Source organism: Coregonus clupeaformis, chromosome 31 (assembly GCF_020615455.1).
Source record: "Coregonus clupeaformis isolate EN_2021a chromosome 31, ASM2061545v1, whole genome shotgun sequence".
In the NCBI taxonomy this organism is placed as follows: Eukaryota; Metazoa; Chordata; class Actinopteri; order Salmoniformes; family Salmonidae; genus Coregonus; species Coregonus clupeaformis.
The window spans coordinates 11,367,949-11,394,210 of record NC_059222.1 but is presented as its reverse complement, the minus strand read 5'-3'; the positions used below and the strand labels follow the sequence as shown (position 1 = coordinate 11,394,210).

Here is a 26,262-nt window from a genome sequence, read left to right as displayed (position 1 = left end):
CATTTTATGTCACTTGCACTTCGAGAGGCCTAAACAAAGGCTTTCAAAATGGCTGTGATTAAAGGGCAAAACAGACCAAAAGGACGTAGCAAAGCACTCAACCAGTAAAGGTTTAAGGCCAAAATTTGACTGTAGGGTGTCAGCAAATATAATAAAGTTTACCCTATTCATCTATGGCAAAGATACTTATATTTTTCCCCTTTCATCTGTGTCTAGTGTTAACTAGCTAGGTCTTCAGCCAGCATGGAACAAAAGGGGGAAAGTAGTTCAAAACTCTGACGCAGTTGTCAAGTCAACACATCCGTCAGTGCTGTAGTGAACCGCCTCATAAGAGACATGCCGAACGGGAGATGTAAATAAAACAAATCATATCATTCATGCAATTTCAATGTTTGAGTTGCTTTGTGTATCACCAATTTTGTAGTGAAGGGAAAACAAAGCTTCCGTAAGCATTGAGCATTTCATTTTACATATTTAGCAGGCGTTCTTATCCAGAGCAACTTACAGTTAGTGAGTGCATACTTTTATTTTTTTCATACTGGCCCCCCGTGGGAAACGAACCCACAACCCTGACGTTGCAAACGCCATGCTCTACCAACTGAGCTACATGGGATTTCCAGCTAATTGTGTTGAAAAAATTGGTTCATTACGCAAGGCTTTGATCAACACATTGTACACTAGTGGCACCTGCTGGTCAAAATAATTTAGAACAGCCAAATGATTATAGCTGACGTCGCACACACCATAGCGCATGTCTTCTACTGAAACCAATATCAAACCAATCAGGTGGTTGTTTGACAATGTGAAGCTTCAGACGTCATTGATCACGTGCGTCTGATAAAGTGATACAAGCATCGCCACACTGCTTCGAAGTAAACTGCTTAGCGGTTTTGATGCATTCCCCAGAGCTCCGGTATCAAACGTAACATCACTTCAAATTTGCTTGAGATTATTTTACTGCAACACTGCTCACTGCATCCAAGTTTCTTGACATAGGCATTTCAAAGAGCTGTAAGAAATCTGACATACCTGAGATGTATGCAACAAGTATGTCTCAGTCACTAACAAATTCAGTCATGGGTGGTAACTCTACAATTCACTCGAAAGGCAAGGCATTCTGGGAAATATTCAAATTGCAACTAAAGCTTTACAATTCAACAATATTCAGTAGATATACGGGTCCACACTTTAAGTGTTAATTTAACACTGGGGAATTTGCTGAGTAGAACCAGCTCACCTGCAAAATAACTAGGGATTTACAATGATGCTGAAACTTGGAGAATTTGGGGGATTAAGTGTGGCGCACGTCATAAAAACTACATTCAAAAGTTTGTTGTTTTAGTAAATAAAGAATTTTTAATGTCATGGTATATCCTTGTGTGAAGCAATGTCACAGATTATTTTATTTAACTGATCCATTGTTAAAATAGGCCTACGATTTTTTTCCTAAAACATTTGTACTCTCGCAAGTATTCGATTACTGACGTCCGTTCAGATATTCGAATATTCGAATAACTGTGCCTGCCCATCCCTATGCACTAGAGAATAGGGTGCCATTTAGGACACAACCCAGAGCTGCCCTCTCTCTGTGTTGGTGTGTGTGTGCATCAGGCTTTAAGTTTATGTCTTGTTGTTTATGTACCTCTTGTCTGTGCATGTAATGAACCAGCCAGGCTTCATCTGCCACTGCCCCAGTCCCGGCTCCTTCTCATAGATCAGTGATCTGCCTGCCTGAGCACAAAAGCCAACGGTAGCTTGCTGGAATCGCAGCTGACTTGGCGGCCCAGGGTGGCGTGTTGGTGGCCTGGCCTTACGTGGTGTGGTGTAGTGTTGTGTGTTCAATAAAGACACGCTGGGTTATTATTCCTGCCAACTGGTTTCACCCAGAGCACATACACACACTCTATCTCTCGCTCACTTTAACTGAGGCCTCCATGGCCCAGTGGACCCACAGAACCCCTCATTAAGCACTTTGAGTACAGTAGGGCAGAGCGGGCACCTATCCTTCCACACCACTGACTGCATCCACCCACCGTAGTTCCCAGAGGTCATACGCGCACACAGTCTGGGTAGCCCCCCAGAGCCCACACATGGGTTCAAACACATTCACACACACACACAAATCAGAGAACACACACCGCTGCTGTTATGCTCTTGAGGAAGACCCTTGATTATGGATTTTATTGCACAGATATTCAGCTTTTCTCATGGGCTTTACAGTATATGGCCTTCATAGCTGCATCTTCTCGACTCACGAATAATACTACTACTGTTAATAATTAACTCCTTCTTTATCATTCTGACTGTGCTCACAGACTGTCCTGACAGACAAAGACCCTGGCTTTTCTTCTCACACACGTCAATGCAAACACAGGAAGCTAGAGGATGAGTGTGTGTGAGAGAGAAGGGTCGTACAGCAGTGGGAACTCACAAAGCCCATTATGCTGCCAGTCTGTTGTGAATTGGATTAGTGGGAGAGCTGTGATGTGTTATGACCTGATGGATGCACACACACAAAAGACACACACACACAAACACACACACACTCACACGGATCAGAGAGACAAATAGGTTCATCGTATTCCTAACCACTTACTGCACACATTCATATTGCATGTGATGAGCTAATTTCATTTTCTTCGAAATATTGTGGTCATTTGTGATTGGACCCATTGCCCAATGAGTATTGAGCCCCTTGCATGCATATGTAGTTCACGTGAAATTGCTAGCTAGCTAGCGGTGCGTGCAAGCAGTGTTCAATTTGTGACGTCACTCGCTCGGAGACCTAGAAGTAGTTGTTTCCCTTGCCCTGCAAGGGCTGTAGCTTTTGTGGAGTGACAGGTAACAATGCTTCATGGGTGACGGTGGTTGATGTGCTCAGAGGGTCCCTGGTACGAGCACAGGTTGGGGCAAGATGAGGGAAGGAAGCAACACTGTTACACATACATGAGCTTACATACATAGACATACTACAGAGCATTCTCAGTATCCAGAGAGAGGACCTTTGACCTTTTTGTTGTATAACTGGCGAGGCAGAGTGACAGCCCAACCAGATAATGACATCATCTTTGATTATCACATCCTTGATGACCACATAGTTCTAATGTTTTGTGGCCAGTGTTATATATATTATAGTGTGTTATTAACAGTGTTATAATACCCACAATTCTTTTTCTCTGTGTGTCCCTGCAGGATGATGGTGTTTGGGGTGCTGACGTTGATCCTGAGCTGGGGGTCTCTGGGAGTTGACCTTGCCACAGCTGTGGTGAGTGACTGTAACTCCAAGGCCTGCGTCCCAAATGGAACCATATACAGTGCATTCAGAAAGTATTCAGACCCCTTGACCTTTTCCACATTTTGTTATGTTACAGCCTTATTCTAAAATTGATTCAATTGATTATTTCCCTCATCAATCTACACACAACACCCCATAATGACAAAGCAAAAACTGGTTTTTAGAAATGTTTGCAAAAAAACTGAAATATCACATTTACATAAGTATTCAGACCCTTTACTCAGTACTTTGTTGAAACACCTTTGGCAGCGGTTACAGCCTCGAGTCTTCTTGGGTATGTCTCTACAAGCTTGGCACACCTGTATTTGGGGAGTTTCTCCCATTCTTCTCTGCAGATCCTCTCAAGCTCTGTCAGGTTGGATGGGGAGCATCACTGCACAGCTATTTTCAGGTCTCTCCAGAGATGTTAGATCGGGTTCAAGTCCAGGCTGTGGCTAGGCCACTCAAGGACATTCAGTGACTTGTCCCAAAGCCACTCCTGCGTTGTCTTGGCTGTGTGCTTAGGGTCGTTGGCCTGTTGGAAGGTGAACCTTCACCGCAGTCTGAGGTCCTGAGAGCCCTGGATCAGATTTTCATCAAGGATCTCTCTGTACTTTGCTCCGTTCATCTTTCCCTCGATCCTGACTAGTCTCCCAGTCCCTGCCGCTGAAAAACATCCCCACAGCATGATGCTGCCACCACCATGCTTCACCGTAGGGATGGTGCCAGGTTTCCTCCAGACGTGATGCTTGGCCTTCAGGTGCCTTTTGGCAAACTACAAGTGGGCTGTCATGTACCTTTTACTGAGTGGCTTCTGTCTGGCCACTACCATAAAGGCCTGATTGCTGCAGAGATGTTTGTGCTTCTGGAAGGTTCTCCCATCTCCACAGAGGAACTCTGGAACTCTGTCAGAGTGACCATCGGGTTCCCTGACCAAGGCCCCTCTCCCCCGATTCTTCAACCTCATGGCTTGGTTTTTGCTCTGACATGCACTGTCAACTGTGGGACCTTATATAGACAGGTGTGTGCCTTTCCAAATCATGTCCAATCAATTGGATTTACCACAGGTGGACTCCAATCAAGTTGTAGAAACATCTCAAGGATGATCAATGGAAACAGGATGCACCTGAGCTCAAATTCGAGTCTCATAGCAAAGTTATTTCTGTTTTTATATTTAATAAATTTGCAAAAATTTCTAAAAACCTGTTTTCACTTTGTCATAATGGGGTATTGTGTGTAGATTGATGAGGAATTGTTTTTATTTAATCCATTTTAGAATAAGGCTGTAAGGTAACAAAATGTGGGAAAAGGGAAGGGGTCTGAATACTTTCCGAATGCACTGCATATACACTACATTACCAAAAGTATGTGGACACCTGCTCGTCGAACATCTTATTCCAAAATCATGGGCATTAGATGGAGCTGGTCCCCCTTTTGCTGCTACAACAGCCTCCACTCTTCTGGAAAGGCTTTCCACTAGATGTTGGAACATTGCTGCGGGGACTTGCTTCCATTCAGCCACAAGTGAGGTCGGGCACTGATGTTGGTTGATTAGGCCTGGCTCGCAGTCGGCGTTCCAATTCATCCCAATGGTGTTCGATTGAGTTTAGGTCAGGGCTCTGTGCAAGCAAGTCAAGTTATTCCACACCGATCTCGACAAACCATTTCTGTATGGTCCTCGCTTTGTGCACGAGGACATTGTCATGCTGAAACAGGAAAGGGCCTTCCCCAAACTATTGCCACGCAGTTGGAAGCACAGAATCAACTAGAATGTCATTGTAGGCTGTAGTGTTGAGATTTTCCTTTACTGGAACTAAGGGGCCTAGTCCAACCATGAAAAACATCCCCACACCATTATTACTCCTCCACCAAACTTTACAGTTGGTACTATGCAGTCGGGCAGGTAGCGTTCTCCTGGCATCTTCCAAACCCAGATTTGTCCGTCGGACTGCCAGACGGTGAAGCGTGTTTCATCACTCCAGAGAACGCGTTTCCACTGCTCCAGAGTCCAATGGCGGCGAGCTTTACAGCACTCCAGCCGACGCTTGGCATTGTGCATGATGATCTTATTAGGCTTGCGTGCGGCTGCTCTGCAATGGAAACCCATTTCATGAAGCTCCCGACGAACAGTTCTTGTGCTGACGTTGCTTACAGCGGCAGTTTGGAACTCGGTAGTGTGTTGCAACCGACAGACGATTTTTATGCGCTACGCGTTTCAGCACCCGGCGGTCCCGTTCTGTGAGCTTGTGTGGCCTACCACTTCGCGGCTGAGCCGTTGTTGCTCCTAGTCATTTCCACTTCACAATAACAGCACTTACAGTTGACCGGGGCAGCTCTAGCAGGGCAGAAATTTGGAAAGGTGGCATCCTATAACAGTACAGGCCATTCTACTGCCAATGTTTGTCTATGGAGATTGCATGGCTGTGTGCTCGATTATATACACCTGTCAGTAACGGGAGTGGCTGAAATAGCCGAAACCACTAATTTGAAGGGGTGTCCACATACTTATAGTGTATATATTTTTTACCCAGTCAGTTGGGTCATTGAGCAATGATCCACAGGGTCAGATCAGAAGGTGTGGCTTACTGGGGGTGTGGCGTTCAGATATTTGTTTTCGACCACCCATAAATGTCATTCCGCTTCATCTGTTCTGTTGTATTGTCAACACACGTTGTACACGTGTACACAAGTTCCTCAAGTACCTATGCGTATCCAAATGTTGGTTTAGTTACCACTTTGATATGATATTTACGTAATATTGTTATTAATTGTGTAGTAAAATATGTAGTGTGCAAAACTGTTGAAGGGAAATTTAATTTTGCCGTGTAAACACAACCAGCTTCATGAGGTAGTCACCTGGAATGCATTTCAATTAACAGGTGTGCCTTGTTAAAAGTTAATTTGTGTAATTTCTTTCCTTTAAAATAAAAAATAAAAAAATGAATATATAAATTGTTTTTGTCATTTAGCAGACGATCTTATCCAGAGCGACTTACAGTTAGTGAGTGCATACATTTTTTTCATACTGGCCCCCCGTGGGAATCAAACCCACAACCCTGGCATTGCAAGCGCCATGCTCTACCAGCAGAGCTACAGGAGCGTTTGAGACAATCAGTTGTGTTGTGACAAGGTAGGAGTGGTATACAAAAGATAGCCCTATTTGGTAAAAGACCACGTCCATATTATGGCAAGAACAGCTCAAATAAGCAAAGAGAAACGACAGTCCGTCATTACATTAAGACATGAAGGTCAGTCAATACGGAACATTTCAAGAACATTGAAAGTTTCTTCAAGTGCAGTCGCAAAAACCGTCAAGCTTTATGATGAAACTGGCTCTCATGAGGACCGCCACAGGAAAATAAGACCCAGAGTTACCTCTGCTGCAGAGGATAAGTTCATTAGAGTTACCAGCCTCAGAAATTGCAGCCCAAATAAATGCTTCACAAAGTTCAAGTAACAGACACATCTCAACATCAACTGTTCAGAGGACACTGCGTGAATCAGGCCTTCATGGTCGAATTGCTGGCAAGAAACCACTACTAAAGGACACCAATAAGAAGAAGAGACTTGCTTGGGACAAGAAACACGAGCAATGGACATTAGACAGGTGGAAATCTGTCCTTTGGTCTGATGAGTTCAAATTTGAGATTTTTGGTTCCAATCGCCATGTCTTTGTGAGACGCAGAGTAGGTGAACGGATGATCTCCGCATGTGTGGTTCCCACCATGAAGCATGGAGGAGGAGGTGTGATGGTGCTTTGCTGGTGACACTGTAGGTGATTTATTTAGAATTCAAGGCACACTTAACCAGCATGGCTACCACAGCATTCTGCAGCGATACGCCATCCCATCTGGTTTGCACTTAGTGGGACTATCATTTGTTTTTCAACAGGACAATGACCCAACACACCTCCAGGCTGTGTAAGGGCTTTTTGACCATGAAGGATAGTGACTTTGAAGAATCTAAAATCTAAAATATTTTTTTGCGCTTTTCTGCTTACTTTTTTGCTTACTACATGATTCCATATGTGTTATTTCATAGTTTTTATGTATTCACTATTATTCTACAATATAGAAAATAGTAAAAATAAAGAAAAACCCTTGAATGAGTAAGTGTGTCCAAACTTTTTACTGGTACTGTATATATATATCGTTTTTTTTTATTACATCTCCCGTTTGGCATGTTTTTGTGATGCGGTTCACAGCAGCACTGACGGATGTGTTGACTTAACAACTGCATCAGAGTTTTGAACTACCTTCTCCCCTCTTTTGTTCCTGGCTGAAGACCTAGCTAGCCAGTAACTAGCTAACACCAGACACAGATGAAAGGAGAAACATATACGTATCTTTGCCAAGTGTTTGACAAGTGTTGTAGAAGCAACTGTCATTTTTCATATTTTAGTTTCCTTCAAATAGCATCCAATTTCATGAAAAACATGATTTTGACTGTTCATGACTTTTAAAGAAAACAATAGGTTGTTTGTGACCCAACGGGCTGGTTTAAAATAACCCAACGTGTGTTACGTCCAATATTTACCAAAATTGGGTTGTTTTTAATCCAGCATTTTTTTGAGTGTACGGTATATACAGGCAACTGCCTCCCGAGTGGCGCAGCAGTCTAAGGTGCCACTACAGCCTGGGGTTTGAGGCTGTGTCACATTTACTCAAGTGGTTCTATTATTTTGGCAGTTATGATATGATAATGGACCTACATATAGTCTTCACTCTGTCCAACTTGCTAACAATCATCGAAACGAAAGCTACGGTAGACAGTCAGGGACCATCGAAAATTCCAAAAGCTATGTATAGAGGACCATTTTTTGCCCCTATGGGCCCTGGTCAAAAGTTGTGCACTATGTAGGGAATAGGGTGCCATTTCAGAAACAACTCAGGACCATGTCTATGTCCATGTCCAACTGTTACTGTTACTGTGCTAATCAATTCTCACCATGGCTGACAGCTTAGACAAATTGCTTTGGGGCCATGAGTGTTCTCACTCACTTTGAAAGTGTTCTTAAAGAGTGCGTGTGTGTGTGTGTCTGTGCGTGCATGTGTGAGTCTGAGAGAAATCACATTAAATAGCTTTCCAACAGAAATCCTTAGGGATATGCCTTTATATGTGCTCTGAATACATAACCCCAACATGTTAACATAAATCCATATTGTATTTACATAGACAAGTACTATTGCTGTCTACAAAAGTGTCATTGGATGTCTGTGTCTTGAATCAGATTAAACCAGGTATGAAAAAATATTGAGGAGAAAGAGTTAGCGAGAGAAAAGGGCAGGAGGAAAAGGAGGAGAAACCTGGTTACATTTAGTTACCAGAGGTTTGACATCTGAAGGATCTTGGTGCCTACCCTTGTTTCATCCTAGTGTCTCTCTCCTGAAGGTTTTGATCATCACTACCTATCAGCTGTAGATTAACTAAATATTACCCACAACTACTACTATACAGCTGTTATAGGATATAAACCAGGAAACCAGATCATGAGTCATCATTATAAAACCAACTAGTCAATGATGTTCTGTCAGGGATTATGTGACGAATGATGGTCCTATTCTGGTCTTGAAATTCTATCACATCCCAAATGAGAGCCATTGCAGCATTTAGGACTGTATCTCTGTTTCTATCCCAGAGCATCTGAATGCATGTGAATCTCTGGTTTGAATACAGGAAGATGAATAGATGCTGCTGTGTTTGAGTCACCACACGCCTAAGGCTCGTTGTGTTCCCTTTCTCTTCAGTTTGTTTGTTGTTGTTCCCCCCAGATTTGACTTGGGGCTGTGGATCATGGAAAATGCATAGTGTATAAGCCACAGGGCTAGTTGCATGTTTTATTTTAGACTCTAGTTTAGGTTGAGACTTCAAGGCTGGGTTTGATCATACGCACGCACGCACACACACACACACACTCTCAAACTTTTTTGGGCCTATAAGCACAAGCCTGGTTTGTTTAGGGGCAAACTGAGGTCAGGATGCTTATGTTTGGAAGAAATCACAGGGGTGCTCTGTGGTGTGCCACTTCCTGATTCTACACCATTCTCTTCACATTGTTTGGTCCAAGATGGTCAGATAGATTCCTTCCATTCTTCCATTTCTTGTGTGTGTGTGTGTGTGTGTGTTTGCCCACTGACAAAGAAATGATCAGTCTATAATTTTAATGGTAGGTTTATTTGAACAGTGAGAGACAGAATAACAACAAAAAAATCAGAAAGATTTCTGGCTCCCAGGTGTCTTTTATACAGGTAACGAGCTAAGATTAGGAACACACTCTTAAAGGGAGTGCTCCTAATCTCAGCTTGTTACCTGTATAAAAGACACCTGTCCACAGAAGCAATCAATCAATCAGATTCCAAACTCTCCACCATGGCCAAGACCAAAGAGCTCTCCAAGGATGTCAGGGACAAGATTGTAGACCTACACAAGGCTGGAATGGGCTACAAGACCATCGCCAAGCAGCTTGGTGAGAAGGTGACAACAGTTGGTGCGATTATTCGCAAATGGAAGAAACACAAAATAACTGTCAATCTCCCTCGGCCTGGGGCTCCATGCAAGATCTCACCTCGTGGAGTTGCAATGATCCTGAGAACGGTGAGAATCAGCCCAGAACTACACGGGAGGATCTTGTCAATGATCTCAAGGCAGCTGGGACCATAGTCACCAAGAAAACAATTGGTAACACACTACGCCGTGAAGGACTGAAATCCTGCAGCGCCCGCAAGGTCCCCCTGCTCAAGAAAGCACATATACAGGGCCGTCTGAAGTTTGCCAATGAACATCTGAAGGATTCAGAGGAGAACTGGGTGAAAGTGTTGTGGTCAGATGAGACCAAAATCAAGCTCTTTGGCATCAACTCAACTCGCCGTGTTTGGAGGAGGAGGAATGCTGCCTAATACCCCAAGAACACCATCCCCACCGTCAAACATGGAGGTGGAAACATTATGCTTTGTGGGTGTTTTTCTGCTAAGGGGACAGGACAACTTCACCGCATCAAAGAGACGATGGACGGGGCCATGTACCTTCAAATCTTGGGTGAGAACCTCCTTCCCTCAGCCAGGGCATTGAAAATGGGTCGTGGATGGGTATTCCTGCATGACAATGACCCAAAACACACGGCCAAGGCAACAAAGGAGTGGCTCAAGACGAAGCACATTAAGGTCCTGGAGTGGCCTAGCCAGACCTTAATCCCATAGGAAATCTGTGGAGGGAGCTCAAGGTTCGAGTTGCCAAACGTCAGCCTCAACCTTAATGACTTGGAGAAGATCTGCAAAGAGGAGTGGAACAAAATCCCTCCTGAGATGTGTGCAAACCTGGTGGCCAACTACAAGAAACGTCTGAACTCTGTGATTGCCGACAAGGGTTTTGCCACCAAGTACTAAGTCATGTTTTGCAGAGGGGTCAAATACTTATTTCCCTCATTAAAATGCAAATCAATTTATAACATTTTTGACATGCGTTTTTCTGGATTTTTTTGTTGTTATTCTGTCTCTCACTGTTCAAATAAATCTACCATTAAAAGTATAGACTGATCCTGTCTTTGTCAGTGGGCAAACATACAAAATCAGCAGGGGATCAAATACTTTTTTCCCTGACTGTATAGTATCTACTATATAATCCCTCGCTGTGCCTGGGAGCGTGTGCGCGTGCGTGTGTACAGGCGGTGGCCGCGTGTACAGGTGGTGGTTGGTGACTGCCAGAATAGCCAGACAGTACCGTAATAAAGGACAAGTGTGGTGGTTTACCAATAAAACAACAGTTACTGCTAGTCATCAATACACTACGGTGTGACAGAGATTGCATTATATTAACACCTCATTGAGAGGAAGCAGAGTAGGTACTGTGGCTCTCATAGAAAGCTTGGCTGCATGGTGTGGCCCAGTTAAATGAGCTGTGTGTGTGTGTGTGTGTGTGTATGTGTGTGTGTGTGTGTGTGTGTGTGTGTGTGTGTGTGTGTGTGTGTGTGTGTGTGTGTGTGTGTTGCTGCAGTTGTTGTGATGTTGTGATGGTAATGAAGGGAGGGAAACTGCTGCCATCTGAAGTAAAAAGAAAAACACTGACATTTGCAAAATTGCTCCAGATTCAAGGCTTCACGCCGGGGCACATAATACATGAATGCATAATGAATTCCTTCACAAGAATAATTATAGACAGAGCAGAGTGGCCGGTATGAAGGCTGCAGGCACGCACACACACACACTATAGGCTTTATGGAACAATGTACTCACAAACTTTTCATCCGTGGTATATAGAGGCTCATTGGTTGAACCCCAAGAGACGTGTACGTATTCCTATTAAACCCAGGAGGGTGTGTGACACTAGTTTTGTTGTTTAAAAAAATGCCTCTTCTTCTTGTGTTCAGGGCACCAGTGACTTCTGTGTGACCCCAGACAAGTTCATCATGAACCAGACCAAGGACCTGATCAGTTCTGGTGAGTTAAAGACAAATGCTTTTAATGTCACTTTAATTAAGCTGTAATTACAAGGTGATTAAACCCACCCCGGGCTGTAGTCTTTCTGACTTGTTGTTGGTGTATCCCTGTCCTCTACAGATATAGTGCATTACTACCTGTACTGCAGCCAGACCCTCACCAACCCATTCCAGCAGGTAATACTCATCACCACAAGCACAGGGTCAATGAAACCTGCTTTGACCTTTCTGTCTCCCTGTTTCTATCTGACCTCTTTCTGTCTCTTTTTCTCTACCTCTACACCCCTCCTCTTCTAACTGTCTTGTACTCTCTCTCTCTCTCTCTCTCTCTCTCTCTCTCTCTCTCTCTCTCTCTCTCTCTCTCTCTCTCTCTCTCTCTCTCTCTCTCTCTCTCTCTCTCTCTCTCTCTCTCTCTCTCTCTCTCTCTCTCTCTCTCTCTCTCTCTCCCCCCCCTCCCCTCCATCCTTCTCTCTCTCCATCTCCCTCAAGGGGTTCAGCAAGGTCTCCAAGTCTCTCAGAAGGAGAGGAGGAGGTTTTTAGGTCAGGGCAGTGAGAAGTATCTTTCTCTCTCCAGCCTCAGCTAGCTCCATAACTCAATAGAGTTCAGATCCTATTATGCTGTGCTTGTAAACATGCCCCTAAGGATCAAGAGAATGCAGCAACAGAGTGCAGGCAAGCGTTACCCAGCCTGCTCAGTCAGCACACATTCACCTGAGCACGGAAACACAGAGATCGCTCACTGAGACACACATACACGCATGCACACACACACACACACACAGTTATTGGATCGTAGACATGCCACCGAGACAAATTCGGAACATTTTTAGATCAAAGAAGGTAAATTATGGCTGCTGCTATAGCTGCTGGTGTGGGGTAATAGACTGTGTCTTGCTTCAATTAAGGACTGTCTGTACCATTGGGCACTTATTGTCCCAGTATATTTTGTAATGGTTGGGGACACTCAAACTATGTTTTGATTTACTGTGATGTGACAGGTTAACCCATTAATGCTGTTAGATGTCATTTGATGATTTAAATCTACACAGCAAATTCTCCAGTGTTAAAAAACAAAACAAAATTAACACTGAGAGTGTTAAATCAACACTGAAAGTGTTGCGTATGTGGACCCATATAGACACCAGAACAGTCTTAAATTAACACACTGCTTAGTGTAAAGCCTTATTAAAATATTTCCCAGAGTGGCTTGCCTTTCGAGTAAATTGTAGAGTTACCAATCATGACTGTATTTGTTAATGACAGAGACATGGTTGCATTCATCCATTTTCGGTCCTATGGACTTTACCAAGTGAGATCCTAAGCGAATATGTTATCATTCTTTTTTGTTATTATTTAACAAAATACCTTACATATTTCATGAGGCCTTATTTTGAGGGCCTAGTTTTATCCTAATACAGGGGCCTCAAACTTGTACATAAGGGTGTAGGCTGTAGGGTGTCAGCAAATGTAATGAAATTTGCATTCGGGAAGTATTCAGACCCCTTGACCTTTTCCACATTTTGTTACGTTACAGCCTTATTCTAAAATGGATTAAATAGTTGTTTCCCCCTCATCAATCTACACACAATACCCCATAATGACAAAGCAAAAACATGTTTTTAGATTTTTTTGCAAAAACTGAAATATAACATTTACATAAATATTCAGACCCTTTACTCAGTACCTTGTTGAAGCACCTTTGGCAGCGATTACAGCCTCGAGTCTTCTTGGGTATGACGCTACAAGCTTGGCACACCAGTATTTGGGGAGTTTCTCCCATTCTTCTCTGCAGATCCTCTCAAGCACTGTCAGGTTGGATGGGAGCATTGCTGCACAGCTATTTTCAGGTCTCTCCAGAAATGTTTGATCGGGTTCAACAAACATCCCCACAGCATGATGCTGCCACCACCATCCTTCACCGTAGGGATGGTGTCAGGTTTCCTCCAGATGTGACGCTTGGCATTCAGGCCAAAGAGTTTATTCTTGGTTTCATCAGACCAGAGAAACTCCAAGCGGGCTGTCATGTGCCTTTTACTGAGGAGTGACTTCTGTCTGGCCACTCTACCATAAAGGCCTGATTGGTGGAGTCCTGCAGAGATGGTTGTCCTTCTGGAAGGTTCTCCCATATCCACAGAGGAACTCTGGAGCTCTGTGAGAGTGACGATCAGGCCCTTCTCCCCCAATTGCTCAGTTTGGCCGGGCGGCCAGCTCTAGGAAGAGTCTTGGTAGTTCCAAACTTCTTCCATTTAAGAATGATGGAGGCCACTGTTTTCTTGGGGACCTTCAATGCTGCAGAAATGTTTTAGTACCCTTCTCCAGATCTGTGCCTTGACACAATCCTGTCTCTGAGCTCTACGGATATTTCCTTCGACCTCATGGCTTGGGTTTTGCTCTGACATGCACTGTCAACTGTGGGACCTTATATAGAAAGGTGTGTGCCTTTCCAAATCATGTGCAATCAGTTGAATTTACCACAGGTGGACTCCAATCAAGTTGTAGAAACATCTCAATGATGATCAATGGAAACAGGATGCACCTGAGCTCAATTTCGAGTCTCATAGCAAAGGGTCTGAATACTTATGTAAATAAGGTATTTATGTTTTCTATATTTAATACATTTGCAAACATTTCTAAAAACCTGTTTTCGCTTTGACATTATGGGGTATTTTGTGTAGATTGCAGATTTAAAATATATATATATATATATATATACATTTTTGAATACGGCTGTAACGTAACAAAATATGGAAAAAGGGAAGGGGTCTGAATACTTTCAGAATGCACTGTATATGTTTCCCCTCTCATCTGTGTCTGGTGTTAGCTAGCAGCCAGCATGGAACAAAAGGGAGGGAAGGGTCATTCAGAACTCTGACGTTGTTGTCATGTCAACACATCCGTCAGTGCTGCTGTGCATTGCATCACAAGTGACATACAAAATTGGGAGATGCATAATTTTTTGGGGACATCTATGATGCAATTTCAATATTGTTTGAGTTGCTTTGTGTATCACCAAATTAGCTTGAGATAGTTTTACTGCAACACTGCTCACTACATCCAAGTTCCTGGTAGTTAGCCATGAGAGAAAGGGTACATTTTCTCACATTTTGAGCATTTCTTTCCCCAAAAACATTATGGGTGATATTTTTGTCACTCAACAGGCTATTTTACATTGGATTCAGAATGACTGCTCGGGACCTTTAAAGAGGAGCTGGTTTGGAGAGATTTATGCTGCCAACTACTGTAGAAACAGCTGAGGTGTAGGCATCCTGATAAACAAGAATACACCCATTTTCCCTTATATCCCAGCACACAGACCAAAAAGGCTATTTTCTCATTTAGAATTGTTCCTTATATGGTGAAATATACACATTGATTTCATTGTATATCCCCCCAGTGGCACATCTGGTGTTTTTAGATTTAATTCAGGCTATATTAGATCAAATCCAGACAGGAACTATTATTTTAGCAAGCGACCTAAATCACACATTCGGCAAGTTAGACAGACACAGCAATAAAAAAGGGAAATTCAAGGAGCCTCCAAGGAGGCTGAACATTTTCATCTCTACAAATAATTTACAAGACAGCTGGAGATTACTATTCCCAACTACAAAAGAGTACTCATTTTTTTCTCAAAATAAGAAAAGCTATTCAAGAATTGACTACATTTTATTCTACAAAAATGTGCTCAACAATATACTGGTTAAAAAAAATCCATGACTGTGAAAACTGATCATTCTCCTTTATCATGCTTAATTATACCAACAGAAAAGACACTTAGTGACAGAATATGTAGAATGAACAGGGCGCATCTTCAAGACCCGAAATGTATTAAATACGTGAAGTCTACAGTGAGGGAAAAAAGTATTTGATCCCCTGCTGATTTTGTACATTTGCCCACTGACAAAGAAATTATCAGTCTATAATTTTAATGGTAGGTTTATTTGAACAGTGAGAGACAGAATAACAACAAAAAAATCCAGAAAAAGCATGTCAAAAATGTTATAAATTGATTTGCATTTTAATGTGGGAAATAAGTATTTGACCCCCCTCTCAATCAGAAAGATTTCTGACTCCCAGGTGTCTTTTATACAGGTAATTGGCTGAAGTTAAGAGCCCCACCCTAAAGGGAGTGCTCCTAATCTCAACTTGTTACCTGTATAAAAGACACCTGTCCACAGAAGCAATCAATCAATCAGATTCCAAACTCTCCACCATGGCCAAGACCAAAGAGCTCTCCAAGGATGCCAGGAACAAGATTGTAGACCTACATAAGGCTGGAATGGGCTACAAGACCATCGCCAAGCAGCTTGGTGAGAAGGTGACAACAGTTGGTGCGATTATTCGCAAATGGAAGAAACACAAAAGACCTGTCAATCTCCCTCGGCCTGGGGCTCCATGCAAGATCTCACCTTGTGGAGTTGCAATGATCATGAGAACGGTGAGGAATCAGCCCAGAACTACACGGGAGGATCTTGTCAATGATCTCAAGGCAGCTGGGACCATAGTCACCAAGAAAACAATTGGTAACACACTACGCCGTGAAGGACTGAAATCCTGCAGAGGAATGCTGCCTATGACCTCAAGAACACCATCCCCACCGTCAAACATGGAGGTGGAAACATTATGCTTTGGGGGTGTTTTTCTGCTAAGGGGACAGGACAACTTCACCGCATCAAAGGGACGATGGACGGGGTCATGTACTTTCAAATCTTGGGTGAGAACCTCCTTCCCTCAGCCAGGGCATTGAAAATGGGTCGTGGATGGGTATTCCAGCATGACAATGACCCAAAACACACGGCCAAGGCAACAACGGAGTGGCTCAAGAAGAAGCACATTAAGGTCCTGGAGTGGCCTAGCCAGTCTCCAGACCTTAATCCCATAGAAAATCTGTGGAGGGAGCTGAAGGTTCGAGTTGCCAAACGTCAAGATCAAAACCTTAATGACTTGGAGAAGATCTGCAAAGAGGAGTGGGACAAAATCCCTCCTGAGATGTGTGCAAACCTGGTGGCCAACTACAAGAAAAGTCTGACCTCTGTGATTGCCAACAAGGGTTTTGCCACCAAGTACTAAGTCATGTTTTGCAGAGGGGTCAAATACTTATTTCCCTTCTTAAAATGGAAATCCATTTATAACATTTTTGACATGCGTTTTTCTAGATTTTTTTGTTGTTATTCTGTCTCTCACTGTTCAAATAAACCTACCTTTAAAATGATAGACTGATCAAGTCTTTGTCAGTGGGCAAACATACAAAATCAGCAGGGTATCAAATACTTTTTTTCCTCACTGTATATGTATATTTCAAGACGTGGCATATGAGGTTGCAGTGAGATACCCAATGGGTTGGACTATACTTTTCTTTTCAATCATTTTGAAAAACATGTTTACTTGAAAACTGGAAATCAAATTATCCTCTATCGTTAAGACAGCGGATGAATCAAATGCTTTATTATTGAAATATTGAAATAGCGCAATTTGAGGCCAAATGGCATAGAGTGTTACAAGCACTTGAAATGTCCAAGGGATGAAGAATGAGAGGGAATGTTGTTGTTGTGAGACAAACGGGATGGGTATGGATGTGGTGAGAACATGTTGGTCTGAGCAGGTGTGATGTCATTGATGGTTGCTGAAATGTGTGTACAGCTGTCTATTGTCTTTTGTCTATGTATGATTTGTATTGTTAGAAAATAAAAATACTAATTTATCTTACCAAAAAAAATGAAACTCATACACATTACTTTGAACCAAAACCACGCCGACCATTATAATATTTCCCAGCATGCTCTATTGCAGGTAGATTTTTATGAATTGTTTGTTTCAATATTTATGTTTGTGCATTGATTGATTAATGAATTAATCTTATGCTACTCAAATATAATTTACAAACATTTTCTAAACTAATCCAGTATGTTACTTGAAATTATTGCACCCACAAATGGTTGTTCCAGTTTAGATTCTTTAGGTAGTCTCATTGCTTAGCGTTCCTGGTAGTTATTCTGAATACAGGTTGCGAGAAGATGTATATCCCAACACTGGCTGGATTCCAATAGGAATTACACATCACCTTGCAAGCCAGCATGATATGATTTGTAGGCCTGATGTGGTGTGTAAACCAATGCTTCAGGCCAGTGTATTACACTTTGGGGAAAAAATTATTAGATTTGTTCCTAAAGGGTTACAAACACTTATCACAGTAGTGGTAACCCTGTAAGGTCATCCTTTGTACCTTTAGTTATAAGTTCACACACGCCACATTAGATTTGGAAGTAAGGTTGAAAACTTCCAGTGACTTTCCCAGAATTTGCAGATTTTCCAAAAATCCTGGTTGAAGGATTTCAAATTTCCTGTTTCCATTTCCAGGAAACATCCAAACAGGATTTTTGGAAAACCTGGTAATTTTGGGAAAGTTAACACAATTTCACACTTACCTGCAAATTACATTATGCTGGCTTGCAAAGTGATACGGAACTCCAATTGGAATCCAGACAGAGTTAGAATAGCCAACTGTTGGAATTTTTATTCAGAATGACTACCAGGTTTAGAAACACTACTTAAGACATTTAAACTGGAACAAACATTTCAGTAATGGGTGCAACAAATCAACCTGCAATAGAGCATGCTGGGAAATATGATAATGATGGGCTTGGTTTTGGTTCAACGTGATGTGTATGAGTTTCAGGCCCTTTTTTTAGGGTAAAACTAGGCCATCTACATATGGTATTGTGTTAAAGATTTTAGCGTTTTTATGATAACATGTTCACTTAGGATCTCACTTGGTGTATTCAATAGGACCGAAAATGGATGAACGCAACAATGTCTATGTCACTAACCAATATAAGTCATGGGTGGTAACTCTACAATTTACTCGAAAGGCAAGGCACTCACAGTGTGTTAATTTAACACTGTTCCGGTATCTATATTGGTCCACAGACTCATCACTTCCAGTGTTGATTTAACACTCTGTGTTCTTTTTTTTTTTTTTTTTACACTGGAGAATTTGCTGTGTAGGGTTTGAGTCATAGGGTTCACACTACGGTCAGAAGTAGGATCAGCTCTAGGATCAGCCTACACTCCCAAAATTCCTTAGATCAGTGTCTAAGGGGTAAATTCATGTGATTTACAGTCTACTTGCTGTTCTGGGGTGGAGTGCACAGGGCGGATCGTACAGATTCTGTTGGATGAGACTAGCTTGCTGTTAATGATTGGCTTTTGTCGCCCTCTGCTGGACAAAAGCCGAACTGACAAGCCCACTAGTGTATTAAAGGGATAATTCACCCCAAACCACTAATTCCTACGATTAACAGTATTACTAACACTAATATGTGAAAACAATATTTTTATGATTTTTTTTACTCCCTTTTTCGATCTTGTGTCATTGCTGCAACTCCCCAACGGGATCGGGAGGCGAAGGTTGAGTCATGCATCCTCCGAAACATGACCTGCCAAACCACGCTTCTTGCCTGCTTAACCTGGAAGCCAGCCGCACCAATGTGTCGGAGGAAACACCGTTCACCTGATGACTGAGGTCAGCCTGCAGGCGCCCGGCCCACCACAAGGAGTCGCTAGAGCACGATGAGCCAAACCCTTCCCTAACCCGGATGGCGCTGGGCCAATTGTGCGCCGCCCTATGGGACTCCCGATCACAGCCGGTTGTGATACAGCCCGGGATCGAACCCAGGTCTGTAGTGACGCCTCTAGCATTGCATTGCAGTCAGTGCCTTAGACCGCTGTGCCACTCGGGAGGCCCCAAAAACAATATTTTTTTGTGAACAAATGTTTCATTTTGTCGTTATAGCAAGGTTGGTAGCAACATGTGAAAAATCGTTGTGGAAATCTGTTGCAGCTCGAGTCGACTACAAAACCCACTGCTTGCTCTCTGGGCAGGCTGGCTAGCTAACAAACGTAACTACACACATTAATACCAAAGTCAATATCAGCATGTGAAGTACAGTTGAAGTTGGAAGTTTACATACACCATAACCAACTACATTTAAACTCAGTTTTTCACAATTCCTGACATTTAACCCTAGTAAAAATTCCCTGTCTTAGGTCAGTTAGGATCACCACTTTATTTTAAGAATGTGAAATGTCAGAATAATAGTAGAGAGATTTATTTCAGCTTTTATTTCTTTCATCACATTCCCAGTGGGTCAGAAGTTTACATACACTCAATTAGTATTTGGTAGCATTGCCTTTAAATTGTTTAACTTGGGTCAGCCGTTTCAGGTAGCCTTCTACAAGCTTCCCACAATAAGTTGGGTGAATTTTGTCCCATTCCTTCTGACAGAGCTGGTGTAACAGAGTCAGGTTTGTAGGCCTCCTTGCTCGCACACGCTTTTTCAGTTCTGCCCACAAATCTTCTATAGGATTGAGGTCAGGTCTTTGTGATGGCCACTCCAATACCTTGACTTTGTTGTCCTTAAGCCATTTTGCCACAACTTTGGAAGTATGCTTGGGGTCATTGTCCATTTGCGACCAAGCTTTAACTTCCTGACTGATGTCTTGAGATGTTGCTTCAATATATCCACATAATTTTCCTTCCTCATGATGCCATCTATTTTGTGAAGTGCACCAGACCTCTTTTTCCTCCAAACATAACATTTAAGTCATTTAGCAGATGCTCTTATCCAGAGCGACTTACAGTTAGTGAGTGCATACATCATTTTTTATACTGCAGTTGCAAACCGTAGTCTGGCTTTTTTATGGCGGTTTTGGAGCAGTGGCTTCTTCCTTGCTGAGCGGACTTTCAGGATATGTCGATATAGGACTCGTTTTACTGTGGATATAGATACTTTTGTATCTGTTTCCTCCAGCATCTTCACACGGTCCTTTGCTGTTGTTCTGGGATTGATTTGCACTTTTTGCACCAAAGTACGTTCATCTCTAGAGTGGTATGACGGCTGCGTGGTCCCATGGTGTTTATACTTGCGTACTATTGTTTGTACAGATGAACGTGGTACCTTCAGGCGTTTGGAAATTGCTCCCAAGGATGAACCAGACTTTTGTTTCTGAGGTCTTGGCTGATTTCTTTTGATTTTACCATGATGTCAAGCAAAGAGGCACTGAGTTTGAAGGTAGGCCTTGAAATACATCCACAGGTACACCTCCAATTGACTCAAATGATGTCAATTAGCGTATCAGCAGCTTTTAAAGCCATGACATCATTTTCTGGAATTTTCCAAGCTGTTTAAAGGCACCGTCAACTTAGTGTATGTAAACTTCTGACCCACTGGAATTGTGATACAGTGAATTATAAGTGAAATAGTCTGTCTGTAAAGAATTGTTGGAAAAATTACTTGTGTCATGCACAAAGTAGAAGTCCTAACCGATTTGCCAAAACTATAGTTTGTTAACAAGACATTTGTGGAGTGGTTGAAAAACGAGTTTTAATGATTCCAACCTAAGTGTATGTAAACTTCCGACTTCAACGGTAGTTAGCTAGCTAGCTGTAAAATCGCCTAAACAAACAGCGCCATCAATTTAGGAGTCTATATCACCAAGTTTAAAAAATATATATTAATTATTTTTACCCCCTTTTTCTCCCCAATTTCGATCAATCTCACCGAGTTCAGCTTGCAGTTCCTCTCTGCCCAGAGTGCGGAGTATGTTGCTATGTCAACAACAACACTTTCCCATGTTTCCCACAGACACACAGGGCGCATTGGGAGATGGTACTTGAAGGAGAAACTGAGTTGAATCATTTGGTACAGTGTTTAGATTGAGCACACCTAAGTGAAATATATACTTTGTCATGATGATATAAACGGATGGATGTGTTCTAGACAAGTATGCCCATACAATCTATTGGCTGATTTGGTGATCTGGAGTGCAGGCAATTGTCTTAAAAGTGTTATGAAATGTGACAGTGTGTTATCCCGTATCTCTAGTGAGGAGAACCATGTAGCTATGACGCGTTCTACACGATTTCCTGATTTCACAGACGGGCCACTTAGAAGTTAAATCATGGGGGATGTTTTTTTTTACCCATTGATAGAACATAGGCTTTCACCAACTTGACAGGAGTTTCATGATTGTTATTTCTGGGGGTGAATTATCCCTTTAAATGTACAATACCCAGAAGTTGACATGTTGTTTTGTGTGTGTTTTTGCAGTCTCTGACCATCTTCCAGAGGTCTCTGACCACCATGCAGATCCAAATACAGGGCCTGCTGCAGTTCGCTGTGCCTCTCTTCCCCACCGCTGAGGTCAGTGTTTCATTTTCCTGTGGCATAATGTGTCTGGTCTGTGTAAGCATATCATTTTATGAGTACTGAATCCTACACTTGTCTTCTCGACAGAGAGACCTATTGGGCATCCAGCACCTGCTCAACTCCTCAGAGGCTAGCCTCCACCAGTTGACTGCCCTGCTGGACTGTAGAGGACTCAACAAGGTACAGGACACCACCACTGAATCCCACTGCATGGATCTAGTTCTACAGGACAGTGGCTCTGCTGTGTACATCTCTTCACTTCACAACATGTCTCAGACAGACATTGTCTGCTATCTGCTAATGTGTGTGTGTGTGTGTTTCCTCCCTCCACGCTGTAGGACTACCTGGATGCGCTGATCGGTGTGTGTTATGACGGGGTGGAGGGCCTGCTATACCTATGCCTCTTCTCCATCCTGGCAATTTGTGCCTTCTGTGCCATGCTGTGTGCCATCCCCCGGGCATGGACACATATCGCCAGCAGGTCAGGGGGGGCCCTCCCACTGAGTCTCTTTCAATACATTTACATTACATTTTAGTCATTTAGCAGACACTCTTATCCAGAGCATTTTGCTAAAGTAGGTAAGACAACCACATATCATGATCACGAGAATAGCAAAACCAGTGCTAGTAAGAATCAATCACTATCTTTCTCTCTCTCTATCGCCCTTTTATAGAACAAGAGTGTATACATCCTTTGTGTTTATACTGTACATACACTATAACAAGTCACTAAATCATCCTCAAAATCTATTCTCCTGACCACCCTTTCTCTTCTCTCCAGGGAGCGTGACTATGACGATATAGACGAGGAGGACCCGTTTAACCCTCAGGCCAGACGCATGACGGCCCACAACCCCAACCATGCCACCAACATGCACAGCTTCTGCAGCTACAGCAGCAGTATGGGCAGCCAGAGCAGCCTCCACCCACCTGCCGCACAGGCTGTGTCCAATGCACCCGTTTCAGAGTACATGTGAGTCAGAGTCCAGCCCTGGTCTGGTGTGGAATGTATGGTAATGCACAGTCTGGTGTGCTATACGTATGAACATACTGAAGCTTAAGTAAAGCTAACTGAAATGTAGTGATCATAATCGCAAAGATGACATACTGGCCCAAAGTGCTATGTTCTTGTGCGATGGCCACTTTTTTGGTGATAGGGAATGTTTGTTTGACTCTCTCCTTCGCTCTCCCTCTCTCGCCCTTCTCAGGAACCAGTCGGCGCTGTTCGGGGGGAACCCGCGGTACGAGAATGTTCCTCTGATCGGGAGAGGCTCCCCGCCCCCCTCGGTGCGTTGGGTCCCAGAGGCCATGTCTTTCTTGTGATGTCACACAGGGTTGGGGTCAATTCCAATGTGGAAAATTGGAATTGTAATTTCAGTTTGAAATGTCAGTTTGCTTTCTGAATTGACTGAATTGAAATTGATCCCATCCCTGATGCCACTGTCCCACATACTCTCAAGTCAATCTGCATTGTAATACTGATCTCTCTCTCATCACCAGGATTTCTGTTCTGTTATTTAATTGATTCAGTGACCCGGTAGGACTTGTTCCTTTGTTTATTTTCTGTTTGCATGTCAGCTCTGGTAAAGACCTGACAGCTAGGGCTCAGACTGCTTTTTAACTCTAGCTTGAGGCGTTTCCCCATATGATGCTCTCTCTGCATGATGCCTTCCTTAACTTGCTCAAGTCAGTGTTACTTTGACTTGAAGTTGGTCTTGTAGTTTGTTTCTCATGAGTTGTGATGTGAGAGTTTTTCACAAGATATGACGTCCATATGATAATACATTTCCAATATTGAAATCCATCAGTAAGGATTTTGATCATGATCATAATTTTAATCACATATCACAGAGCACACTGCTAACTTTGTGCCTTTACCTGTCTATCTACCATAACTGTAAATTGCTGACTCATTACAGAAGGAGTAGGACATTGAGAGAGAAGTTTAACGTGGACATACTGTACTGTACATGTATTTAAGATGAGTTGGAAGCGTGTTACTTAGACCAATGCCCAGGGGAAGATGTCACTGGTGTTAGTCCCTATTTGGTCACTTTCCTTCTCTCTAAAAGTATCTCTCTCTCCCTCTCTCTTTATTTCTCTCACTCTTCCTGGTCCTCATGATAAATTCACCTCCATCTAGGGCCTCGTAGTGGCAGCTCTTTAGATCTATTCTCCTTTCCTGTTGAGGAGACAGGCCACGTTTTTAGGATGACTAAATGTTTCATCAAGCTTAACCTTTCATAGGCCTGCTGTGCCTAATGACATTTGATAAAGAGACAGATCTCATATATTATGGGTATCGGAGTCTGTTTAAATCTACTGTAGCTGCCTGCCATCCTTCCCATGGGATGATGTTTTTATATTTGACTGAATATAAGGTTTTTACCTGAGACTAATGCTGAGTCCCAAATGGCACCAATACAACATCTTATTTATTTTATTTTAAAAGCAGTGGATTAGATAGGGGGCCATTTGGGACGAGCCCTAAAGTGTTATACCGTATCTACCTCGGTGCGTTCCCCTGCCCTCTCTCTCTACTACCAGTCTTTAGCCAATTTGGCTGTGACGATTATGTAATGTCATGTGGTGCCTTTCTGGACTCATACCTACCTTTCTGCAAAGCGTGCACTCTACTTTTTCAGCTAACAGCTTCTTTTATATTTTTTATTTGTTTGTTTGTTGTTTATATGTTTGTTTGTATTTAATTTCTTACTTCCTTCTTTTTTTTAATCAACTTTTGGAGGTATACACTCAGCAATTTAGAAACAGAGTAAGTTGTTTTCTGCTCCTCTTTGGACCTCTCTGCTGTCTGAAGGACAAGATAGACTCCCAGTTGCTTTTCCCCATGCCTTTGTATCAAATCATCTATTTTTTTATTTACCTCCATTTTCATTTTGGAACTGCATTTTCTATTTCACCTCTGGCATGGCTTTGAACTGCAAACCTCACTGTTCATGACATCATCCTCATTACATCTTAATTCGTCACCGTCATCATTCCAGTTGTATGTTTGACCCAGTCAGGTCTGTCTCCCCCTGCTGTTGGGAGTGTGGTGATGTACCCTATCCTCACGTCTCCTCCCTGGGTTCGGACATGTTTTCAGAGACACATCGGGCAGCCCTATGTGTGCATGCCGCAAACCTTCCCTCTATGTAATTCTATAGCTTTTACCGCCATGAGATGCCGAGCGTCAGGCTTGTCATCATGCTTGGTCTGGTGCTATAGAATTCTAGAGTCATGGTATGCCCCTTGTCTCACCTACCATCTGAGAAGGCTTGATCAATAAGGAGGGACCTACAGTGTTATCCCCTCAATGCTTGGCATAGGCACAGTATTGTCTCCCCTAGCTACCTACCCTTCCTTCCTGTCTCGCTGGTTAGATACTGTTCTGAAAGAGTACTATATTCTTCTATACTGTTGTGTGTGTCATTCACTATAAGTTGCCCGGTGTTGCCTCTAATTGTGTGTCCTTTGATATTCTGTTTTCCCCTACAGTACTCCCCCAGCATGAGGGCTACATACCTGTCCATGACTGAGGACCAGATCAGACACTTTGGGAATGATTTCCAGGCATAGACCTGCTCCTCCCTCCCTCCTTCCTCTCTTTCATTTCTGCCATCTCCAAGAGGGGTTCTCAAACAGGCGAACACGCACACACACAAATAAAACTACTCCAGCAGTGTGTGACTTTGTGGCTGCTGCATGGACCCTATCCTCGTCCAACTCACTGGAATGGACCAAGGCCTGATATGAGGAAAGGTGTCACACACACAGTTGTCCCATCCCAAACCCCAGAGCATAATGTGTATGTCTTAGTTACCATGACTCCAGCCCATATTCTATTATATGATTCTATTCATTCTATTTCTGTGCTCCACAGGGCTGGACTACCACATTTAGGACCCCTGGGCACCTACCTCCAGGGGGACCCCCAACCCCCAAAAACACAGATTTCTTTGGGGAAACAGCTAACTTCCTGCATTTCAACACATTTTGCCATGGGGTAGAGAGAAAAATGTGCTGTTTTATAGCTCATCTCATGGTATTCTTCACATTTTGCCATGAGGATGAGAGAAAATGTTGCAGTTTTAAAGCACATTTTCTGCAATTCTACACATTTTGCCATGAGACTGAGATATAATTTTTACATTTAAAGCACATTTCCTACAATTCTACACATTTTGCCATTGCTTATGATGTGTTCATATGCTATCTGGGGGGGCCCCGACCTCCAGGGGGCACGTGCCCTGCCTGTCCATTCGGTAATCCGGCCCTGGTGCTCCTGCTCTTCCTTGCTGTCTCCGGATAATGCAACAATGCAAAGCCCTACTGTTCCACATAACTGT

The 26,262-nt window shown here is 42.9% G+C and overlaps 1 protein-coding gene across 3 annotated transcripts in view; it reads left to right on the top strand.

The window, feature by feature from the left end:
* LOC121547568 (protein tweety homolog 2-like) overlaps window positions 1-25,970 on the top strand; it is a 128,023-nt gene extending 102,053 nt beyond the window's left edge. The window contains exons 6-15 of one of the 3 annotated variants that reach the window (XM_041858906.1): window positions 3,193-3,265; window positions 11,637-11,706; window positions 11,827-11,882; window positions 21,815-21,907; window positions 22,001-22,093; window positions 22,252-22,394; window positions 22,695-22,886; window positions 23,122-23,200; window positions 24,660-24,686; window positions 25,412-25,970. In XM_041858906.1, the coding sequence (XP_041714840.1) occupies window positions 3,193-3,265; window positions 11,637-11,706; window positions 11,827-11,882; window positions 21,815-21,907; window positions 22,001-22,093; window positions 22,252-22,394; window positions 22,695-22,886; window positions 23,122-23,200; window positions 24,660-24,686; window positions 25,412-25,492 (907 nt within the window). In that variant the 3' untranslated portion in view covers window positions 25,493-25,970. Of the gene's footprint in view, window positions 1-3,192; window positions 3,266-11,636; window positions 11,707-11,826; window positions 11,883-21,814; window positions 21,908-22,000; window positions 22,094-22,251; window positions 22,395-22,694; window positions 22,887-23,121; window positions 23,201-23,413; window positions 23,451-24,659; window positions 24,687-25,411 lie in introns of all 3 variants that reach the window. The other 2 variants (XM_041858908.1, XM_041858907.1) reach the window with 2 other exon arrangements.
* The last annotated feature ends 292 nt before the right edge of the window (window positions 25,971-26,262 follow it).